The sequence below is a fragment of the Pyrus communis genome, chromosome 13, assembly GCF_963583255.1.
Source record: "Pyrus communis chromosome 13, drPyrComm1.1, whole genome shotgun sequence".
NCBI classification, from domain to species: domain Eukaryota; kingdom Viridiplantae; phylum Streptophyta; class Magnoliopsida; order Rosales; family Rosaceae; genus Pyrus; species Pyrus communis.
The window spans coordinates 14,816,571-14,836,205 of record NC_084815.1 but is presented as its reverse complement, the minus strand read 5'-3'; the positions used below and the strand labels follow the sequence as shown (position 1 = coordinate 14,836,205).

At 35.9% G+C, this 19,635-nt stretch overlaps 2 protein-coding genes across 2 annotated transcripts; both read left to right on the top strand.

The window, feature by feature from the left end:
* Positions 1-1,675: 1,675 nt before the first annotated feature.
* Positions 1,676-10,111, top strand: LOC137712508 (puromycin-sensitive aminopeptidase). The gene is made up of 32 exons (XM_068451582.1): positions 1,676-2,040; positions 2,489-2,569; positions 2,693-2,737; positions 2,928-3,068; positions 3,167-3,242; positions 3,487-3,563; positions 3,877-3,990; positions 4,078-4,152; positions 4,226-4,333; positions 4,415-4,627; positions 4,742-4,803; positions 4,968-4,995; positions 5,104-5,190; positions 5,309-5,334; positions 5,494-5,557; positions 5,652-5,732; positions 5,912-5,959; positions 6,067-6,085; positions 6,246-6,250; positions 6,350-6,361; positions 6,492-6,548; positions 6,664-6,773; positions 6,860-6,940; positions 7,037-7,220; positions 7,496-7,644; positions 7,734-7,872; positions 7,967-8,113; positions 8,221-8,302; positions 8,396-8,571; positions 9,204-9,431; positions 9,534-9,605; positions 9,805-10,111. Exons 1-32 carry the CDS (start codon positions 1,963-1,965, stop codon positions 9,883-9,885), a joined length of 2,946 nt encoding a protein of 981 aa, XP_068307683.1. The 5' UTR covers positions 1,676-1,962; the 3' UTR covers positions 9,886-10,111.
* Positions 10,112-14,607: 4,496 nt separating this feature from the next.
* LOC137713199 (uncharacterized) lies at positions 14,608-17,753 on the top strand. Its single transcript, XM_068452471.1, has 2 exons — positions 14,608-15,098; positions 16,038-17,753. The coding sequence occupies exons 1-2, from the start codon at positions 14,985-14,987 to the stop codon at positions 17,283-17,285; spliced, it is 1,362 nt and encodes a 453-aa protein (XP_068308572.1). The 5' UTR covers positions 14,608-14,984; the 3' UTR covers positions 17,286-17,753.
* Positions 17,754-19,635: the final 1,882 nt, after the last annotated feature.

Sequence of the window (19,635 nt, the reverse complement as noted above, 5' to 3'; positions counted from 1 at the left end):
GGTTTAAATCCCAATTTTGTTTACCACGGGACCTACCTTCCGATTACATTAGCACCACAGGGACCATTTATCCGACTAGGCCTATTTTTTTTATTGCTTTTCTTCAACTATTTTTCTTCTCGTTCACCATTGTTCCCGCCTCCACTTACCCCCTCTTCCATATGCGAGCCATGGTTGGCCATTTTCTATCTCTGTCGGTGTTAAAAAGGTTGAAAAAAAAAATTAATGTTTAGGTTTCGGCCTGAGATCCATCAGACCTTAGCCGAAATCTAGAGTAGTTGACATGTAGCCGGCTGTGGAGCCAAAAATAATCAAGAGGCGACACGTGGATTTTTAGGTGAAGAGAACAAAATTACCCTCAAGACACACCGTGTTTCCTACACGCAAGCAGTAGAGAATCATCCATCAACTGAGTCAAGAGTGCCCAAAATAGGTAACAAGTTCAATTTATCTCATCCATCTTTACTCCATATCCTCTACAAGGAAATCATTCCATAACCTTCAAAACCTTCCTTATAAATTAAATTAATTAGGCTAATTAATGGATTAATTCCTAATTAATCCATTAATCACCCAATTAATCACCCATTATACCAATTAATCACCCATTATACTAATTAATCACCCATTACACAAATTATCACCCATTACACACCAAAAATACCCCAAAGGGCCGGCCACCTTTTCTCCAAAGGGGACCGGCCATGCTCTATATATTGAATCCCATTTTTTCTCTAAAAAGCTAGTTCCACACTCTTACAAAACTCCCAAAAACTGTCCAAACACTTTTCTCTCTAAATTCTAACTTTGGTATCAGAGGTTCTTCGGCCAAAGCCACCCCATTCACCGTGGGCGAGTGGGGCTCTTGGCCTTGACCTAAGGTGTTAATTATTTTTGTAGGTGTAATTTTATCCAAGAAGAAGAAGACATAAATTTGTATCCACACCGGCCACAATGGTGGTTGTAACCTTCATTCTTTCATTGGTTTTTCTTTTTTGTTTTTTTTAGAGATTCAAAGAAACAAAATAAAATGTTTTAAAGGTTATTTTGGGTTTATTCCTAACTGTATTAGTGTAAAAAGACTTTAAAATTTAACTAATGGGTGGTCAAAGAAATTAAGTGTCCAGAAATAAACTTTGGATGTACATAGTACTCTTAATTTACAAAAATATTATTTTTACCACCTATTTGTATCATCTTTCTAATAAAGACGGAACCCACATGCATTAACAGGCTCTACAAAGTGATAATACAAATTATGACACAAATAGATGATAAATATGACATTACTATTAAATTTAACCGGTTACAAGTAATGATAACACAATCTAAACAAATCTAAGAATATCTCACCCATCCATATTGGGCCAAGTTAATAAGGCCCAAACATTGGACATCATAGTATGTTGCTAAAAAAGAGGAAAATGATTATCATCAAATATCCCCAACAAAATCAAATGTATTTAGAATATAAAAACATTTGTTTTTTTTTACATTTGTTTTTTGTCTTATAACAAATAGTTTCAGTGGGGCACCTATCAATTATCATTGCTTCTTTCTCGGGTTCTTAGAGCCCGACTTTTCCCTTGCATTTTGATCATCAAATCACAAAAGGTAATTGCAGAAGAAACCATCCAACTCCTCTCTCAATTTTTTTTTTTCTCAGTAATTTTCAGATTCAATTGAAAACCAGGATTGGTTTTATGGGGTTTTTTGGTTATTATTTTATTGAATTTTGGTGTCCATAATTTGCATTATCCATATATCCTTTATAACAAGTGTATCAGTATCATGGGTTCTGTTCTTTTTTCATCTGGGTCATTTTTTATCTAGGGTTTTAGGGCCTCTTGGGAGTTTTGTTGGGATTTTGGGCGTCTGGGTTTTCGTTAAAGCTTGGATTACTTATTGGGATTCAAGGGACTAGTGCTTGGAGTAGGTTTGTTTGGGATTTTTTGAATTGGGATGGCTCGGTTGGTTCTGCCATGCAGGAGTTCTGCTTTTGTGAGGACAAGTATTTTGGGTTTGATCTCATCTACTCCAGTGATTGCTCTAAACCCTTTATTTAGTGTGTGTGTGTGTGTGTTTGTTTGTAATTCAATTATTGAAAGATTGTAACTTGCAAACAGTTTCACTGGTGTGTGTGATTGTAAGAGGTAGTCCTTTGAGTTTTCTAGTAAAACACAGAAGCATATTTGAAATCCAGACTAGGAATCTGCTAAAGGGTTGAAGTCGTATCGCTTTTTCGTGGTTAATAGCTTTGAGTCTTTGTTATTTTCTTCAACTGTCTTCACATTTGCGATCTCTTATTTTCTGGCCGGCTATTTATCATTCTCTTTGGAATATGGAATGCCATGTCTTTGTGTTGCATGGTTTTGTATAAAAGGATTACGGAGTGACAGCGTGTTTCAATGGTGTAGATGCAATTTTGTATTTGGTTTGAGTATTTGAAACTTAGTCCGCTTGCTGAATGTTTTCTCTTTCTTTTCAGCTTCAGTGTACCAGTCGTGTTAGATTGTTGGGGAATTCAGCCAAAAGGCTTACCAGATACAGGCGCTTCCTTACATCGGAGGTCTGTGCATATTTCTCCACTTTTTCATCAGTTGCATTTCAGTGCTGACTTTGTTATATCAACTTTGAAATTCGAACAGAAGTTTCTGAAATCTAAACTCTCTTAATGAACTCATGTTTTCAGGTCGCATGCTCAAGGAATTATCGCATTCCATATACTGCATTACCTGTGAGTTGCAAATTCTTTTATCGGAAACTGTGTGTTCTGATATTTCTTCGCACACACACACACATATTTGTATGTGTTGTGTCCTTGGATCTTTTTGTGTACAGAACAAATTATTCATGCTCCAAACCAATGTTATGGTTATTCTGTCTTATGGTTTTGTTAATCATGTGCAAATCTTGAATCATTCCAGAGGGACAAACAAGGGAGCAGGAGGCTAATCTGTTCAGTTGCCACAGAAAGCTTGCCAGATCAAGTTGACGAATCCAAAATGGCTGCACCAAAGGAAATATTTTTGAAGGATTACAAAATGCCTGACTACTACTTTGACTCGGTATACTACACTTTAATATATCAGATTAATATATATTCTTTTGGTTTCTGATCTTTTGTATGCGAAGTTTTTCTGAACTTATGGAGCTACTACTTCAGGTGGATTTGAATTTTTCGCTGGGTGAGGAGAAAACAATTGTTAGTTCAAAAATATCCGTCTTCCCCAGGGTTGAAGGTAGTCCTGTGACCACTCTTCGCATTTAGTATTTCATTGGTGAAAATATCTTTGTCTTTGTTATCCTGGTAACTTCCTAGTTATTTTAATTAATTGATTGTGCTTGTCAGAAAATACTATCACTTGTCTGGCGCAATGTTTTAAATCTAGATTTGCTTGTCTTTTCCAGTACACTACATATATTTTTGTTGAAGAATTCCTAGTAATGTTTTTATTAATAAATTTTTGTTATTTTGTATGACAGGGTCTTCTTCCCCGTTGGTTCTGGATGGAACAGATCTCAAGTTACTTTCAGTTCGGATCAACGGCAAGGATTTAAAGGCACGTAATTTGTATTGTGTTTGTGCCATTTTGGTTTTTGGTTAGTTTTGTGATTGCTTTCTGCAGAATATAAGCATTGACTCAAGCTTATTCCTTAATGTAATGTATAGAAGGGGTTTTTTCGTACTTCATAAAATTAGTAGTTTAAGTTGCCTCTTTTCGTTGACATCTTACTTGAACCTTGAGATCATGATCATACCTTTTCTATTATAGAAATATTCTATGTCCTGATTTCTATTTTCGGAGGTTCTTCCACCCCTTTCTACGAAGCCAATGATTTATTGCATGCTTATTGCTTTTTCTCCCTTGATAGGAGGAGGATTACAACTTGGATTCACGCCATCTGACACTAAAATCACTACCTAGTGGTGCATTTACTTTGGAAATTTTAACAGAGATGTATCCTCAGAAGAACACATCATTAGAGGTGCATGCCGTCATATCTACAATATTAATTTTTTTGCCCTGGTATGTGTTTCTTTTTGGCCCTGATTGTAGTTTAATTTTACTGCAGGGACTTTACAAGTCATCTGGGAATTTCTGCACCCAGTGTGAAGCTGAGGGTTTTCGTAAAATTACATTCTATCAGGTTTGGTAAATTTAATTGATTATTTACAAAGTGTTAATCGACTTCTGTACTGATTACATTTCATTTGCAACAGGACCGTCCTGATATAATGGCAAAATATAGATGCCGCATTGAAGCTGATAAATCATTATACCCAGTGTTGTTGTCCAATGGAAATCTCACAGAGCAGGGAGACCTAGAGGTGATCATCACTTACTAAACAAAGCAGTACATGGAGATTTACTGTTGTTTTATTTGTTCGAATTTTGTGCTTGTGGTTCAGGGTAATAGACATTATGCTCTCTGGGAGGATCCCTTCAAGAAACCCTGCTACTTATTTGCTTTGGTTGCTGGACAGCTTGAGAGCAGAGATGACACATTTACTACTCGTTCGGGTCGAAAAGTGGCTTTAAGGATTTGGACCCCTGCTCAAGATGTACCAAAAACAGCTCATGCCATGTATTCGCTTAAGGCAGCTATGAAATGGGATGAGGATGTGGGTTTCTTTTCGTTTAAGAGATTATTGGTTTTGATATCAAATTTCTTTAATTGAATTGATTGTAGAGTTTATTGTTATCTGCTAAGTGCTAACATTTGACTATTCTAATAGGTTTTTGGTCTCGAGTATGATCTGGATCTCTTCAACATTGTGGCTGTTCCAGATTTTAACATGTATGTTTTTTTTACTCTTTCTAGGTAGAAGCTTAAAATATAATTATGCTACATCTAAAATTTGAACTTTATGTGGTGGAATGTGACTGATGGTTTCATTTTATTAACCTTAATTTATTCTATAGTTTAACTACTGATACTTTTGGTTCTTATTTGATTACCAGGGGAGCTATGGAAAACAAGAGTTTGAATGTATGTATACTTCCTAGAATCTATTTTTTTGATATATGTATGTATTTATAATTTTATATACATGTATTTATATATGTATAATGTTGATTAATTTTTAATTTTTTGCAGATCTTCAATTCCAGACTTGTCTTGGCATCTCCAGAAACTGCTTCCGATGCAGACTATGCAGCCATTTTGGGAGTCATTGGCCATGAGGTTTGTTTTTCACATCTATAAGATTAGGACACAAACCTTCATCCTATGGAAATTATGATTTGGATGGCAGGAGCAAATTGATGCTGATTTTTTTTTTCTATCCATTTTTGTTTTGCAGTATTTCCATAACTGGACTGGCAACAGGTTGGTTTGCAAAGTTTTTGGTTTGTAGAATATGCATCCTATCCCATGAGAGGGTTCAGTATTTGCACCAAGGCATTAGGGTTTAACTGTCTACAACCTTTTTGTAATTGCAAGATTATGTTTAGTGTTGAACTAATTGTTTGGCTAATATACCTGCAGAGTGACATGTCGTGATTGGTTTCAACTTAGCCTGAAGGAGGGTCTAACAGTTTTCCGTGATCAGGTTTTACTTTTTATCTTTTCTCATGGGGTATACTTCTAGATTTGATCTTATGACATGGGGAATATTGCTCATTAACGACATATATGATGTGTAGGAATTTTCATCTGATATGGGGAGTCGCCCTGTAAAGCGGATTTCTGATGTTTCCAAACTTAGAAATTATCAGTTTCCACAGGTTTGCTTTTTTATTTTGTAGTTCTTTGGTTATGTAATTTGCATGTCATCTTATTTTATACTATTTTATGGAGCATATTAGTTGAGTTATTAATCCATTTATGGCGTACATTTGATGTTCTAATGATATGTTGTACAGTGCCACATTTAAGTGCTGATATATGTTTTCTGGTTTTTTAGGATGCTGGTCCCATGGCTCATCCCGTGCGGCCACATTCTTACATCAAGGTCAGATGTCATCTTTTAATTGGTACCTCATACGAAGTTGGCTTTTTTCTAATCCCTTTTTAGTTATTGCCTTTTGTTCATATTCATGTTTTCTTTCTTTTATGCAGATGGATAACTTTTATACAGGCGAGTTTTTTTTTCAGTAATTTGTTTATACTCTAGGGTAAAGGTCTTTTTTGTTTGTCATAGAAACATGTGCTCTCAGTTTTGACATATTTTGGGTTTCTTGTGCAATCACGTTGGATCTGATTGTAATTTTGGGCATTCGTCAAACATCTACTTGCAGTGACGGTAGGGATTAAAAACTATCCTTTCTATCTTGTTTTCCTTTTCTATAATGTGTGGAGAAGACATCTAATTATCCTATGTTATTCCATTTTCTTCTGACAGGTGTATGAAAAGGTTTCTCTCTCTCTCTCTCTCTCTCTCTCTCTCTCTCTCTCTTATATATATATATATATGTTACATATGAACGTGGACAAAATCGATTGCTAGAGTCAATGATACAATCTTAACGGTCCAATTTTATCAGGGAGCTGAAGTGGTCAGGATGTACAAAACCTTACTTGGAAGTCAAGGGTTCCGAAATGTAAGACTGAGAAGCCAATTTCAAAAACTAATGCTTGAATGATTACAAGGTTTACTTCATGTGTTCAAGCCCACCATTTTCGAAAGTCAACTTATATTAGTTTTCCTCATTTCAGGGCATGGATCTTTACTTCAAGAGACATGATGGACAAGCCGTAACCTGTGAAGATTTTTATGCTGCCATGCGAGATGCTAACAATGCAGATTTTGCTAATTTCTTACTATGGTGTGCTTTCGTCCCTCACTTTGAGTTTCTTAATTTTGTTACTGATGGTTCTAATGCTTACATTTTAGAGTGTAACTAAACTGTAGGTACTCCCAAGCTGGGACCCCAATTGTCAAAGTTGCATCCTCTTATAATGCTGAGGCCCGTACTTTTTCTTTGAAGTTTAGGTATGTAATCAGGGTATAATTCTTTATGTTGCCCTTATCTATCTTTTTGTTTGGTGGCACTGCTTACTACCTCTGTTTGATGGTGGACATGTTCAGTCAAGAGGTACCACCAACTCCAGGGCAGCCCATTAAAGAACCCATGTTCATTCCCGTGGCAGTAGGTTTGCTCGACTCAACTGGCAAGGAGCTGCCTCTCTCCTCTGTTCATCATGACGGGACAGTGCAGTCTATTGCTAACAATGGTCAGCCAGTCTACACAACTGTTCTTAGAGTAACGAAGGTTGGCTCAGATTTTCCATCTTTAGCTATTCATCTTTCATATTTGGGATCTAAAGAATCTTTAGCCCCCACTTCTGTCTAAACAATAATTTCACTGATATGCTATTAAGAGTTTGTAGTAGCTTGACTAACAGAGATTTTTGTGTGAACATATTATTATTAACTTCTTGTAAAACTAAAATCTCTTTTCAAACATGTTAATTGCGAAGCCTCTAATTTGTTTTCTTGCTGGTCAGTCTTAACATATTAATAATTTTGCTTTACTCTCCTATGCAGAAAGAAGAAGAGTTCGTCTTCTCTGATGTGTCTGAACGGCCAATTCCATCTCTGCTCCGGGGCTATAGTGCACCTATTCGTCTGGAGACTGATCTCACGGATAGTGATCTATTTTTACTCCTTGCTTATGATTCCGATGAATTCAACCGGTTTGTCTTGTGCAAAGCAGATAAAATCTCTCACTAAATGAACCCCTGTTTGAAGTTTTCTTATTTACTTGTTTATATTTGTGCTGCAGCTGGGAGGCCGGACAAGTGCTGGCACGTAAGCTGATGCTCGATTTGGTTGCTAATTTCCAACAAAACAAACCGTTGGTTTTGAATCCGAAGTTTGTGATTGGGCTCAGAAGAATACTATCTGACTTAAGCTTGGATAAAGTATGATGAAGCCTTTTATTTTTTTTCAAAAATATTTTTGTGATGTGGGAAGACTTAATTCATTAGTGAACTGTATATGCCTTTGGTTGACCAGGAATTTGTGGCAAAGGCAATAACTCTCCCCGGTGAAGGAGAAATAATGGACATGATGGAAGTTGCAGATCCTGATGCTGTTCATGCTGTTCGTACTTTTATCAGGAAGCAGCTAGCCCATGAACTGAAAGCAGAGCTTCTTAGCACAGTATGACAGTTTGGATTCACCTGGAATTTTATTTAGCTATCCGTTGTGTTCCTTGTTTACTTTTTCTATTCTACTGTGAACGAACTTGAACTTTACATGTTTCACAGGTTGAAAACAACAGGAGCTCAGAAGAGTATGTGTTTGATCACCCTAATTTGTCCAGGCGTGCTCTGAAGAATATTGCTCTTGGTTTGTTTTACTCTTCTGAGACATAATGTTTTCTATGTTGGTCAAGTTAACTTTTCATGAATGAATTGTGCTAATATTTTGTTTCATCTATAGCGTATCTTGCATTGCTCGAAGATTCAAAGTGTACCGAGCTTGTTCTAAATGAGTACAAGACTGCCACAAACATGACTGAGCAGTTTGCAGCTTTGGCAGCCATAGCACAAAACCCTGGTAAAACTCGTGATGATATTCTGGCCGACTTCTACAGCAAATGGCAGGAGGACTATTTGGTAAAGCTCTATTTCCAACTTAATAGTCCCTAAATTGCTAGAATGAGTTATATTTATTAGTTCTTTGGTGTGCATTTTCCTCTTTCTCCCTCCCTCCTTCCCCGTCTGCATGTTTTCTGAGCTTCATTACATGTAGCTAATGATATCTTGTATGATATTCATTAAACCTACTTTTCCTTGTCGTTAAGTTGCACTGTTTAGGACTTTAATGGAGCAACGTACCGGATTTTTTGTTTTCTTTCCCAAGTCAATTGTAAGGCAAGATTGAACCCAGGAGGCTTTATGATAGTGACTCATTGTCCGTTTTGCTGAGACTTCTGTTGTTCTTCATCGAGCTCCTTGTCAATTTCTTATTACCAATTTCAGCTTTTGAAACTCCTTCAATGAACATCCTCTATCGTATATCAGATGTTTAATTTTATCTGCATTTTCCCCACCTATCCACCTTTACATACTAAGTAACTTAGTGCTGTTGGACCTCGAAAAAAAGGGCTTAGTGCTAACCTGACCTACATATAGTTTTGATACTTTTGTAATAGTTGTTTAGTACCTTTCTCATGATTTCTTCTCTCATTTATTAAACTGAAAGATTCTTCATTTGTTATTTTGTATTTTTGTATTCCTCTCCTCAGGTTGTGAATAAATGGTTTGCACTTCAAGCCATGTCTGACGTTCCCGGCAATGTTGAGAATGTGCGGAACCTCTTAAGCCACCCAGCATTCGACCTGCACAATCCAAACAAGGTGTACTCACTGATCGGAGGTTTCTGTGGTTCTCCTGTGAATTTCCATGCAAAGGATGGGTCAGGCTACAAGTTTTTGGGAGAAATTGTGATGCAATTAGATAAAAGAAACCCTCAGGTCCTTTCATCGAATCCTCTTGAATAACATTTACTTGTGAATTGCTTGGTTGTTGTTATATGTTATTTCTTCCCTAATACCATCCATGGTCATGGATTGCAGGTGGCCTCCCGCATGGTGTCAGCCTTCTCCAGGTGGAGGCGCTATGATGAAACCCGGCAAAACCTTGCCAAGGTAACTATTTCATTCTCATCGCTCGCATTTTTGTTATCTTTTCCACAGTACATTTATCGGGCATTGCTTAGTTTCTCGGACTACAAAGCACAATGTTGTTATAAAGTTTGAAAAGAAAAATCGATTTTTAATATGCAGTGTTTGCATTTTTTCCATTCGGGAGCAGCGCAGTAATAGATTTCTGGTATGGTGTTTGCAGGCACAGCTGGAGAAGATATTGTCTACCAATGGACTGTCTGAAAACGTGTTTGAGATCGCCTCCAAGAGCTTGGCCGCTTAATTTTTGCTTAATTTGGATGAGAAACTGCACATGCATGTGTATCGTTCTCTTAATATGTAGAGAAATAATCAACTTTTGACTTGTTATCCAGGAGGATCCTCACAATAAATGTCTCTCTACAAGTATACCATACATATGCTTGTTTACTGTTTATGCTTTGCACTTGTGAAGTTCCATTTTCCCATGTACAAATTATGTTAATGGTTATTGGGGTTGCTTTTACGTATTGTCATAGTACTCAGAGAAAAAGTTATTCTGCACTCGACGAATTCTTTATTTATTTATTTCCGTTACGGAGGACAGGAGTACTACTTTTTTAGAGTGTCAATATCAGCTTCGAACTAAAAACGAACTGCAAGTGAAAACATCTCTCACCAACTTGATCCAAAGAAAACTACAATGTAAGGAGTTCCTTCAACGATGACGTGCATTTTAAAAATGTTTTATGCATGTTGCTCAACCAAAGATCTTTAGCTTTTTATATGTATTTTTCATGTCATTGTAGCATTTGGATGTTGCAACATTAGCGGTCCTGCTTCATGTAAATTAGTTTTGAATGTTGCAACTTTAGTGATCCTGTTTCATATAAGTTTATTCTGCTTAATGGTCATATTTGCAATGGAATGTATTGCTCGACAATGAAGGTGGGGGTGTGATAAACTCTCTTTCCTTGCATTATTTGATATGGAGGTCACGCCCGCGGCACGTGAGATGTTGACTAATAAGAAGCTCAATAACATATAATTGCAAAAGCATATGGAATTTGGGTTTTGCCTCTTTTTCAAACGTCCTAGAAAGGTTGATATCATGGAAGAAAACATGAGTTCCATACTTTCCAACGAGGTATCTACTTTGTTTTGACCAAAAGGCCCCAAGGGGAATCCTAATCCTAATCCTTTACTCATGGATGCAATAATTTGTGAAATCTCAATCAAATTTTACTTAATTAGTGTTCTTAAGACTCAAAAGTAGCCACTTAGGACTACAATCTAGTGGTATTCCTCTGCACTTGTAAGTGAGAGGTCTTATGTTCGATTCTCCTCAAAAATGAATTTGAACCACGTTATTATGGCAAGTCCACTATAAGGCTTAGCCTACTCCCCTCGGCTTCTTAGTGTAGATCCTATTGTTTGTTAAAAAAAAAAAAAAGAAGTCAAAAGTATCTCTATCCTTTTTAACTTATAAAAGTTACTTTTCTGTTAGGTTTGATGTAGCCCAATCCCAAAGCCTTATCCTTTTGTACCAAACTTTGGTAACTCATTAAATCAAGGATTTCCACTTTTAAATATGATGGTGATTTGCTTTTTAACCTCATATAAAGAGAGAGAAATAGAACATAGTAATGAGTGAATAACATATCCCAAAAGCATACTAGATAACCCAACATCTTCACTTTTAGATCCACACTTGAGTTATTTTTCTTACCCTATAAAACGTGTGGTTGGGAACAATTTGTACCAAAAAAGTGGAAACTAGGTTTGTAGGCATATTTGTGCCCAAGTCTCTAAAGTAGAGATGATGAGTATGCTTTTTCCACACAACCACACATGGGGGTTGAACCAAAAAAAAAAAAAAAAACTACAAGGAAACATAGATTGAAAGGCCATTTGTTATGAAGAGATTTACATGTGTAGTTCAATAATTAACGGACGAACCTGATGCAAGTTGTATACTTAAACATCTTAAACTAAAATTTTGAATGACGCGGTGACGCATGCGAAATTATACTTATGGTTTGAGAGTCAATGCGCTTATATTTGTGTATAAAAACAATATGCAAAAGGGGTCAACACTCAAAAAGTAATGAGAAAAGGGAGAAGAGAGAAAAGTAAAGGGCCTTCAACCTTTTGCAATGTGATGAAACGGGATGGGGAGGTGGCTTTTGGCTATTGGGGCATAAAATTCTCAAAAGATAGATATGGAAGGCATTACAAAAGGAGAATACTATTCTGGTTCCGGGAAGGGGAAAAGTCTTCTTTCTCCACTAACGTGGCAGTAAGAATAATAAAATAATGTTGTTTCTTCTTTTATTACCATTTAACGATCGTTTCTAGAAATATTTATGTGATTTGCAGACTGTTTAATCATAAGTTAATATAACAAATAGCATTATCACGATGAATTAGATAAAATGAAGATACATTAAGAGTAGTAACTGCCTAATTGTATCTGCATTCCTAATTGACTAGCATAGTCAATTCGAATTAAAATATTAGTATTTTTTATTTTTATAAAATAATAAAAAGTAACTTTATTTTTAATTTTGGATAATAATAAAAAATTGGTTGAAAGTATTTGAATGTTGAAATGTAGTGTAAAGTGGAAGGATACGGTTAGCTATTTATAAAAAGAAAATTATAATTTTTTTTATAATTTAAATTGTGGCTGATTTCATGCGTCACATAGGCTAGGCGCTAGGCCAGTGATTATTGCCTGATTTCTCCATCAGGCTGGCTTTGAGCTCAATTGCCCGACTAGGCTAGAGTGTTTGGGGAGGGAGGAGTGGATTGGGTTGCCTATCTCCAAGGTAATTAGCAACAATGGAATTGCTCTAATAAGGATTAGGGAAGGATTCCACTTTTTGAAAATGAAGCAAGTATATATTATATTTTTTTTAATACAAGGATATAGTTAAACTAAGAAGATAAGGGGAACAAATTATTAGTATTATTTTTAAGTGAAAAAAAAAGTTTTAACGAAACACTTTCGGTACTGTTCACTTTTAACGAAAAGAATATTTTTACTCTAAAAATTCACTTCTAATACTATTCACTTACAACACCTTTATGTTATTTTGATTAAAATTCAAAATTTTCAAATCATTTTCATTAATTTAAAAAAAAAAAAAAAAAGAAGAAAAAGAGAGAAAAAGAAAGAAAGGGGCAAGTGAGAGATGCACCAACCGTGCAAGTAAAGTGGCGGGTAAAGGGGGAGAAATGTAGGATTGTAGGCCCCACATCTGATTAGGCAGTGGCCAGTGGGGGCTGGTTGGTGTCGCTCTTGCGCACGAAACCCTTCAAGAACTGGGTGCCCACACGTGCACACTTGGATACAAAATACCCCCAACCTTTTTGTCTCTCTCTCTCTCTCTCTCTCTCTCTATATATATATATATATATATATATATATATATATAAAACAATTGTTAATTAATCTCCGACTAAAGCCATCACTTATCGTCCTTCCAGTACGGCAATTGACAAAACTACCCTCAACCGAACCCACCATTTATCAATACACGGAAATGATATTTACGGATTTGAATCCTCTTATAAGCTAATAGAGAGTATCATTCTGACCAATCATCGTGGACCGTTAGATTTTTATCCAACAGCTGCAAATAGGAAGGTCCCTTTAAAGTTATAATGATTGTAGCTGTTGGATAAAAATTCAACGGCCCACGATGATTGGTCAAGAAGATCCTCTCTATTAGCCCAGGAGTGGATCCAAATCCGATATTTATGACAGACTAGTTAAATGAGATTTTTTGCTACTTTATTTAAACAAAGAAAGGACAATATTTGGATCCTGACCGGTCAGGACCCAATACACTGATTGTTGCACGTGGCCCAACTAGATATCGACAGCTGTCCATTTTAATTCTCTAAACTCATAAGCAAACACCTCTATTTTTTTAACCAAACGTCATCTTCTCTCGTGCCAAAAATCTCCAGCCATCGTCCTTTCCCACCCAATCACTTGCACCGTTCACTGTCCGCTCCCACCGGCCAAACGTCCTTCATTGGAGTTCTTCTCAAACTCCGAATCAAACCATGATACCAAATCGATGACAAATCCTCCATTGATGACATTCACGTCTCTTCCTCCTGCATTTCTCCTTCGTTGACCCCAACCCCAATCCATCATTTTTTTCGGTGTAACCATGGCAGCAAGGACAGAAAGGTGGTGCGAGTCGTGACCTGTGAGTGGATAGGTGCAGACGTCCTTTATGGCGAAAGAGGGGGTTGGATTATGAGTGGGCAAGGTTGGGTTCGATGGAAGATTTTTTGGCAGAGGGGAGGGTTTTGTAAACGAGATTTGCGGCAAACAACAACATAGGCTTAGGAGGAGAGAGTGGCTGTTTGGTTATGGGTGCAAGGTTAGAGTTGGTTGTTTGGTTATAGATTTAGAGAAAGCATTGGTTGACATGTGTCTTTTATTTATTGGTGGCAAGTAAAACTATACACTAACTATTCAGTGTCTAAGTATTGTCCTAAAAGAAATATAAAAATATTGTTTCAACAGGTTAATTAAACGATTAGCTATCTTTACTTTGTTTAACTTGTTGCATTGGCTACCTCTTAATTTAGGGTTTTATTTCGTTTTATTATTTATGTTATAAGAGATAACAGTTATCTAAAGGATTATTCTCTACTTGTAAATAATTTTTTTTTAATTCATTTTGCATGAATGACAAATTTGAATTTTAATCCATGTTGTAGTACGAGCTTGCGGTGTGTGTATATATATATATATATATATATTTTAACAAATAATATTATCTACATTATTGAGTTGAGAGGTTGAGCTAAGTCCACAATATGCTAGCAATAATATGGTTCAAATTCTTCTTTATCAAGAATCACCTAAATTCTCTCAAACAAATGAAAATGAATACTACTAGACCGTAGTACGAAATGGCTGAGTTTGCTACTATTATAACCATGAAAAGAGAAACGAGGGTATTTCAGTAAAATGGGATCCCAATCATAATTTAGAGGTGTTCAAAATCAGAACACAAACAAAGTCATTGCCGTGTTTGACCTCAAAAGTTGTCGCCCAAAAATATTTAATTAAAACAAATCTATAAATATATTTACCACTAAATATCATTTTATTCATTTCTACATAACACACGCGCACACAGTACAGAGAAAAATCAAATCTCGGGGACTCAAAATTTGGATTTTTGATTCGTTTTTCCATTTCCCGATTCAATCTTCAATACCCAAGTCTCCAAAATTTTCGTTTGATCTCTCCGTTTCCTGTTCTGGGTTATTTGGTTTGTTCAATTTTCTCTAGAAAATCCGACTATTTTCTCCCCCGGAGTCGGAAGTCCGATGAAAAACGGCGATTTCCGGTGAAAGAGAAAAGCGGAGATGAGGGGGGTTAATGGAGACTCGAGAGCTGGGAACACCACTTTGGAGACTATAAACGCAGCTGCTACCGCGATCGCAGCCGCGGAGAACCGTGCGCCTCACGCCACCGTTCAGGTAAAATTTTCACAAAATGTTATTTTTGTTCGCTTTTATTGATTCTGAATATGTTGATTGGACTTGGTTTGGAAGGCATTTCAAGTTGTTAATTTTTAGTCCTGGTAAATTTTAAATTTTAATTTTAATCCATGTTTTTATGAGAGAGATTTAAGATCCAGTTGTGTTATGTGAATCTTTGTTCTTGTTGGTTTTGTAAATTTGATTTCTTTTTCATAAATTGGGTATTTTTTAAATCCATTGGAGCTGCCTTTTTGGAAAATTTCTGGTCTGGAAAGTGCTTTTGGAAGTGGAAATCTCCATAGAATTTCACAGGAGTTGACCCGCTTTTAGCAAAAGCATGGAGCTTTGGTTACAAAATTTTCGAAATGATAAGATATTTTCTTGGGATTATTGAGTGTTTTTCATTTGGTCTCGCTTGCGGCCAAATGAATAAAAAAACAAACAAACAAACAAACAAAATGGAAGAAAAAGTTTCCTTCAGAATTATAATTTGTCATTGTGGTGGAGGCAGGGTCGATATAAACGGTTCAGTTATTTTAGTTAACGTAGGGAGTCTCAGTTTTAAGTTTTAACTACTAAGTATTGAGCTTCCGCGGTAGAAATGATTCAACATTGACAGAAGGCGAGGGAGGGAGAAAGCTATCGTGGTTTATACAAAACTGAGACTCCCTACGTTAATCTTCTCTTGTTAATAAAAGCAGACTCCTGAGGCTAATAGTGAAAAAGGGATCACTTATGCTTATTCAAGCTAATTTATTAAAGTTGAGAATATAAATTGTTCTTTGGTAATGCAGCAGCTGTTTGGATTCAGCATCCCAAACCGATATGATGTAACAGACTCAAATTGTTCGTAACTATCCGTAGTGTGGAAAGACAACTAATGCTGTTTTTATTGTATTAAAGGTCCGTTTTAATCATGAATTTGGTTTAATGCAGAAGAGAAGATGGGGGAGTCGCCTGAGCTCGTATTGGTGTTTTGGATTTCAAAGACACAGAAAGAGAATTGGGCACATTGTTCCAGAAACAACGGATACTGGAGGTGATGCTCCAAGAGCGGAAAGTTCAATCCAGGCACGTTCAATTGTATTTCCCTTTGTTGCGCCTCCATCCTCTCCTGCATCGTTTCTTCAATCAGAACCTCCTTCTGCCTCACAATCACCAGCTGGTTTTTTCTCTCTTTCAGCCAACATGTACTCCCCTGGGCCTGCCTCAATTTTTGCTATCGGTCCTTATGCTCACGAAAACCAGTTGGTCTCACCACCTGTTTTCTCAACCTTTACTACTGAACCATCAACTGCTCCCTTCACTCCTCCTCCCGAGTCTGTTCATTTGACTACACCTTCCTCGCCCGAGGTTCCATTTGCTCAGCTTCTTGATCCTCACTTCCGGAATGGTGAAGGCGGTCAGAGATTCCCATTATCTCACTATGAGTTTCCATCTTACCAACTTTACCCTGGAAGCCCAGTTGGTCAGCTTATATCGCCTAGCTCAGGCATCTCGGGTTCTGGTACTTCGTCTCCTTTCCCAGACCGTGACCTTGCTGTTGGTGGTCCTCACTTCCTGGAGTTCCGAGCAGGTGATCCTCCTAAGCTCTTGAACCTTGACATTCTCTCCACGCGTGATTGGGGTTCAAGACTAGGTTCTGGTTCTGTGACCCCTGATGGTGCAAGGTCAACAGCTTCTGATGGTTTCTCTCTAAAGCCTCACACCCCTGAGGTTGTATTAAATCCACGATCAAACAACAGAGGTCGGAATAATGGAATTGTGATCAACCATAGAGTCACATTTGGGTTAAGCTCTGAAGCAATTGTAAGATGTGTGGAAAAGAAGACTCTGGCATTAGCTGAAGCTGCATCAACATCTATAGAAGAAACAGAAAAGGCCCAGCACGAAGAGGATCCTAGCAAAGCAGTGAGCAGTTCTGAGTGCCCTGCTCATGAGACATCCAGTGAGGCACCAGAGACATCAGTGGCTGGCGAGGAGGCACAACTGCATCAGAAACAGCGATCCATCACACTTGGTTCTAATAAGGAATTTAATTTTGACAATGCCGAAGGAGGAGATTCAGGCAGCTCTAATACTATTGGTTCCGACTGGTGGGCAAATGAGAAGGTTAGTCCGAAGGAAAACGGGCCACCAAAGAATTGGTCTTTCTTCCCTATGATGCAGCCGGGTGTTAGTTAACTAGTATGCATCTCGCTCAATGCCTCCCTATCCATGGAGCATCGGAGGTAAGGCATGGATTTTGGTTTTCGAAACCGGTTGACGCATAGAGTCATAGTGCCTCAATTTACCGACAAATTTTGGGTTATAGATTGAGAAATCTGTAGATGACGACTGAGCCAGGTCTAAGGCTGTTCTTTTTGTACATGGTGACCTGGAATTCAAGCTCTAAAGACAGGTATGGATAGTATAAAACCACAGATTAGTGTCAGCTTTTGGATAGGTTCATGTGTTTTATGCATTATAAATTACAATACAAGTAGATAAGGATGATCATCCCATTAAATAAATGATAGTAGACTGCTAATTGATGAAAGTTGTATCTTTGGCTCATTTTTTTTATAATCGGCATTACATGCCTCTTAAGATGTTTTGAACGTGTTTAAAAATAGAGAAAATAATATTTAATAGACAACTGATTAAATCATATTATTGCTAGCCCATTGTGAGGTTAAGTCCACCCCTCAGTGTAGATATTATCGTTTGTTAAAAAAAAAAAAATCATTTGACAACTAATTTAATCACATTATTATCCGCATGGGAAAGATCTTTTTTATAATTGACATTACACGTCTCTTAAGATATTTTAAATGTGTTTTAAAATAGAGAAATTGAATCATATTATTGCTAGTCTATTGTGAGGTACTAATTAAAAAAAAAAAAAACAGCACAAAAAAAAACTACTTAAAATGACGAAAGCATTTTTTGAATCACAGTGTGTTATACGCGACTTACACATTTTAAATATATTTATATGCGTAAATTGACAAAAAAAAAAAAAGTCAAATGTTTGAAATAAATGAATAATAGTTTGTTAAAAAAAAACAATTATTTGACAACTAATTTAATCACATTATTATCCGCCTGCGAAAGATTTTTTTTATAACTAGCATTACATGTCTCTTAAGATGTTTTGAACGTGTTTAAAAATAGAGAAAATGATATTTAACAGACAACTGATTAAATCATATTATTGCTAGCCCATTGTGAGGTTAAGTTCACCCCTCCTTAGTGTAGATATTATCGTTTGTTAAAAAAAAAAAAAATCATTTGACAAATAATTTAATCACATTATTATCCGCATGAGAAATATCTTTTTTATAATCGGCATTACACGCCTCTTAAGATATTTTAAATGTGTTTTAAAATAGAGAAATTGAATTATATTATTGCTAGCTTATTATGAGGTACTAATTTAAAAAAAAAACAACACAAAAAAAAACTAATTAAAATGACGAAAGCATTTTTTGAACACAGTGTGCTATATGCGACTTACACATTTTAAATATATTTATATGCGTAAATTGAAAAAAAAAAAGTCAAATGTTTGAAGTAAATGAATAATATTGTTTGTTAAAAAAAAATAATTATTTGACAACTAATTTAATCACATTATTATCCACGTGCGAAAGACCTTTTTTATAATCAGATTACATGCATTTTAAGATGTTTTGAATGTGTTTAAAAATAGAGAAATTGAATCACATTATTGTTGGTCTATTGTGAGGTACTAATAAAAAAAAAACACAAAAAAATTAATTCTTAAAAAAAAAAATTGTTAAAATGACGAAAATACGCCTACCTTATTTGATGCATTATTTTGGGATGTCTTTGAAGGTTTTTGTCTTGGGGGCATTTTTGTTGAAGCTTGGTTACACTAAAATCACTATTCATCTTTTCCTTTATAACCGGCATTACACGTTTCTTAAGATATTTTGAATGTGTTTTAAAATAGAGAAATTGAATCACATTATTGCTAGTCTATTGTGAGGTACTAATTAAAAATAAAAAAAAAGCACAAAAAAACTAATTAAAATGACGAAGGCATTTTTTGAATCACGGCGTGCTACACGTAACTTACACATTTTAAATGTATTTATATGCGTAAATTGACAAAAGAAAAATCAAATATTTGAAGTAAATGAATAATATTGTTTGTTAAAAAAAAACAATTATTTGACAACTAATTTAATCAGATTATTATCCACGTGCGAAAGACCTGTTTTATAACCGGTATTACACGCCTCTTAAGATGTTTTGAACGTGTTTAAAAATAGAGAAATTGAATCACATTATTATTGGCCTATTGTAAGGTACTAATTAAAAAAAAAAAACCACAAAAAAAAATTAATTATTAAAAAAATATTGTTAAAATGACAAAAATACCCCTACCTTATTTGATGCATTATTTTAGGATGCCTTTAAGGTTTTTTGTCTTGGGGACCATTTTTTATCCAAATATTGTTGTTGAAGCTTGGTGATACCAAAATCACTATTTATATTTTCCATTGGCTTTCTATATAGAAGATAG

Excerpts from the sequence above, each read along its gene's own strand:
- LOC137712508 (XM_068451582.1), top strand. The coding sequence starts at position 1,963 with ATGGCTCGGTTGGTTCTGCCATGCAGGAGTTCTGCTTTTGTGAGGACA. Across the intron at positions 5,335-5,493 it reads CATAACTGGACTGGCAACAG|AGTGACATGTCGTGATTGGT; the intron begins GTTGGTTTGCAA and ends ATATACCTGCAG. Across the intron at positions 6,549-6,663 it reads GAAGTCAAGGGTTCCGAAAT|GGCATGGATCTTTACTTCAA; the intron begins GTAAGACTGAGA and ends TCCTCATTTCAG.
- LOC137713199 (XM_068452471.1), top strand. The coding sequence starts at position 14,985 with ATGAGGGGGGTTAATGGAGACTCGAGAGCTGGGAACACCACTTTGGAG. Across the intron at positions 15,099-16,037 it reads CGCCTCACGCCACCGTTCAG|AAGAGAAGATGGGGGAGTCG; the intron begins GTAAAATTTTCA and ends GGTTTAATGCAG.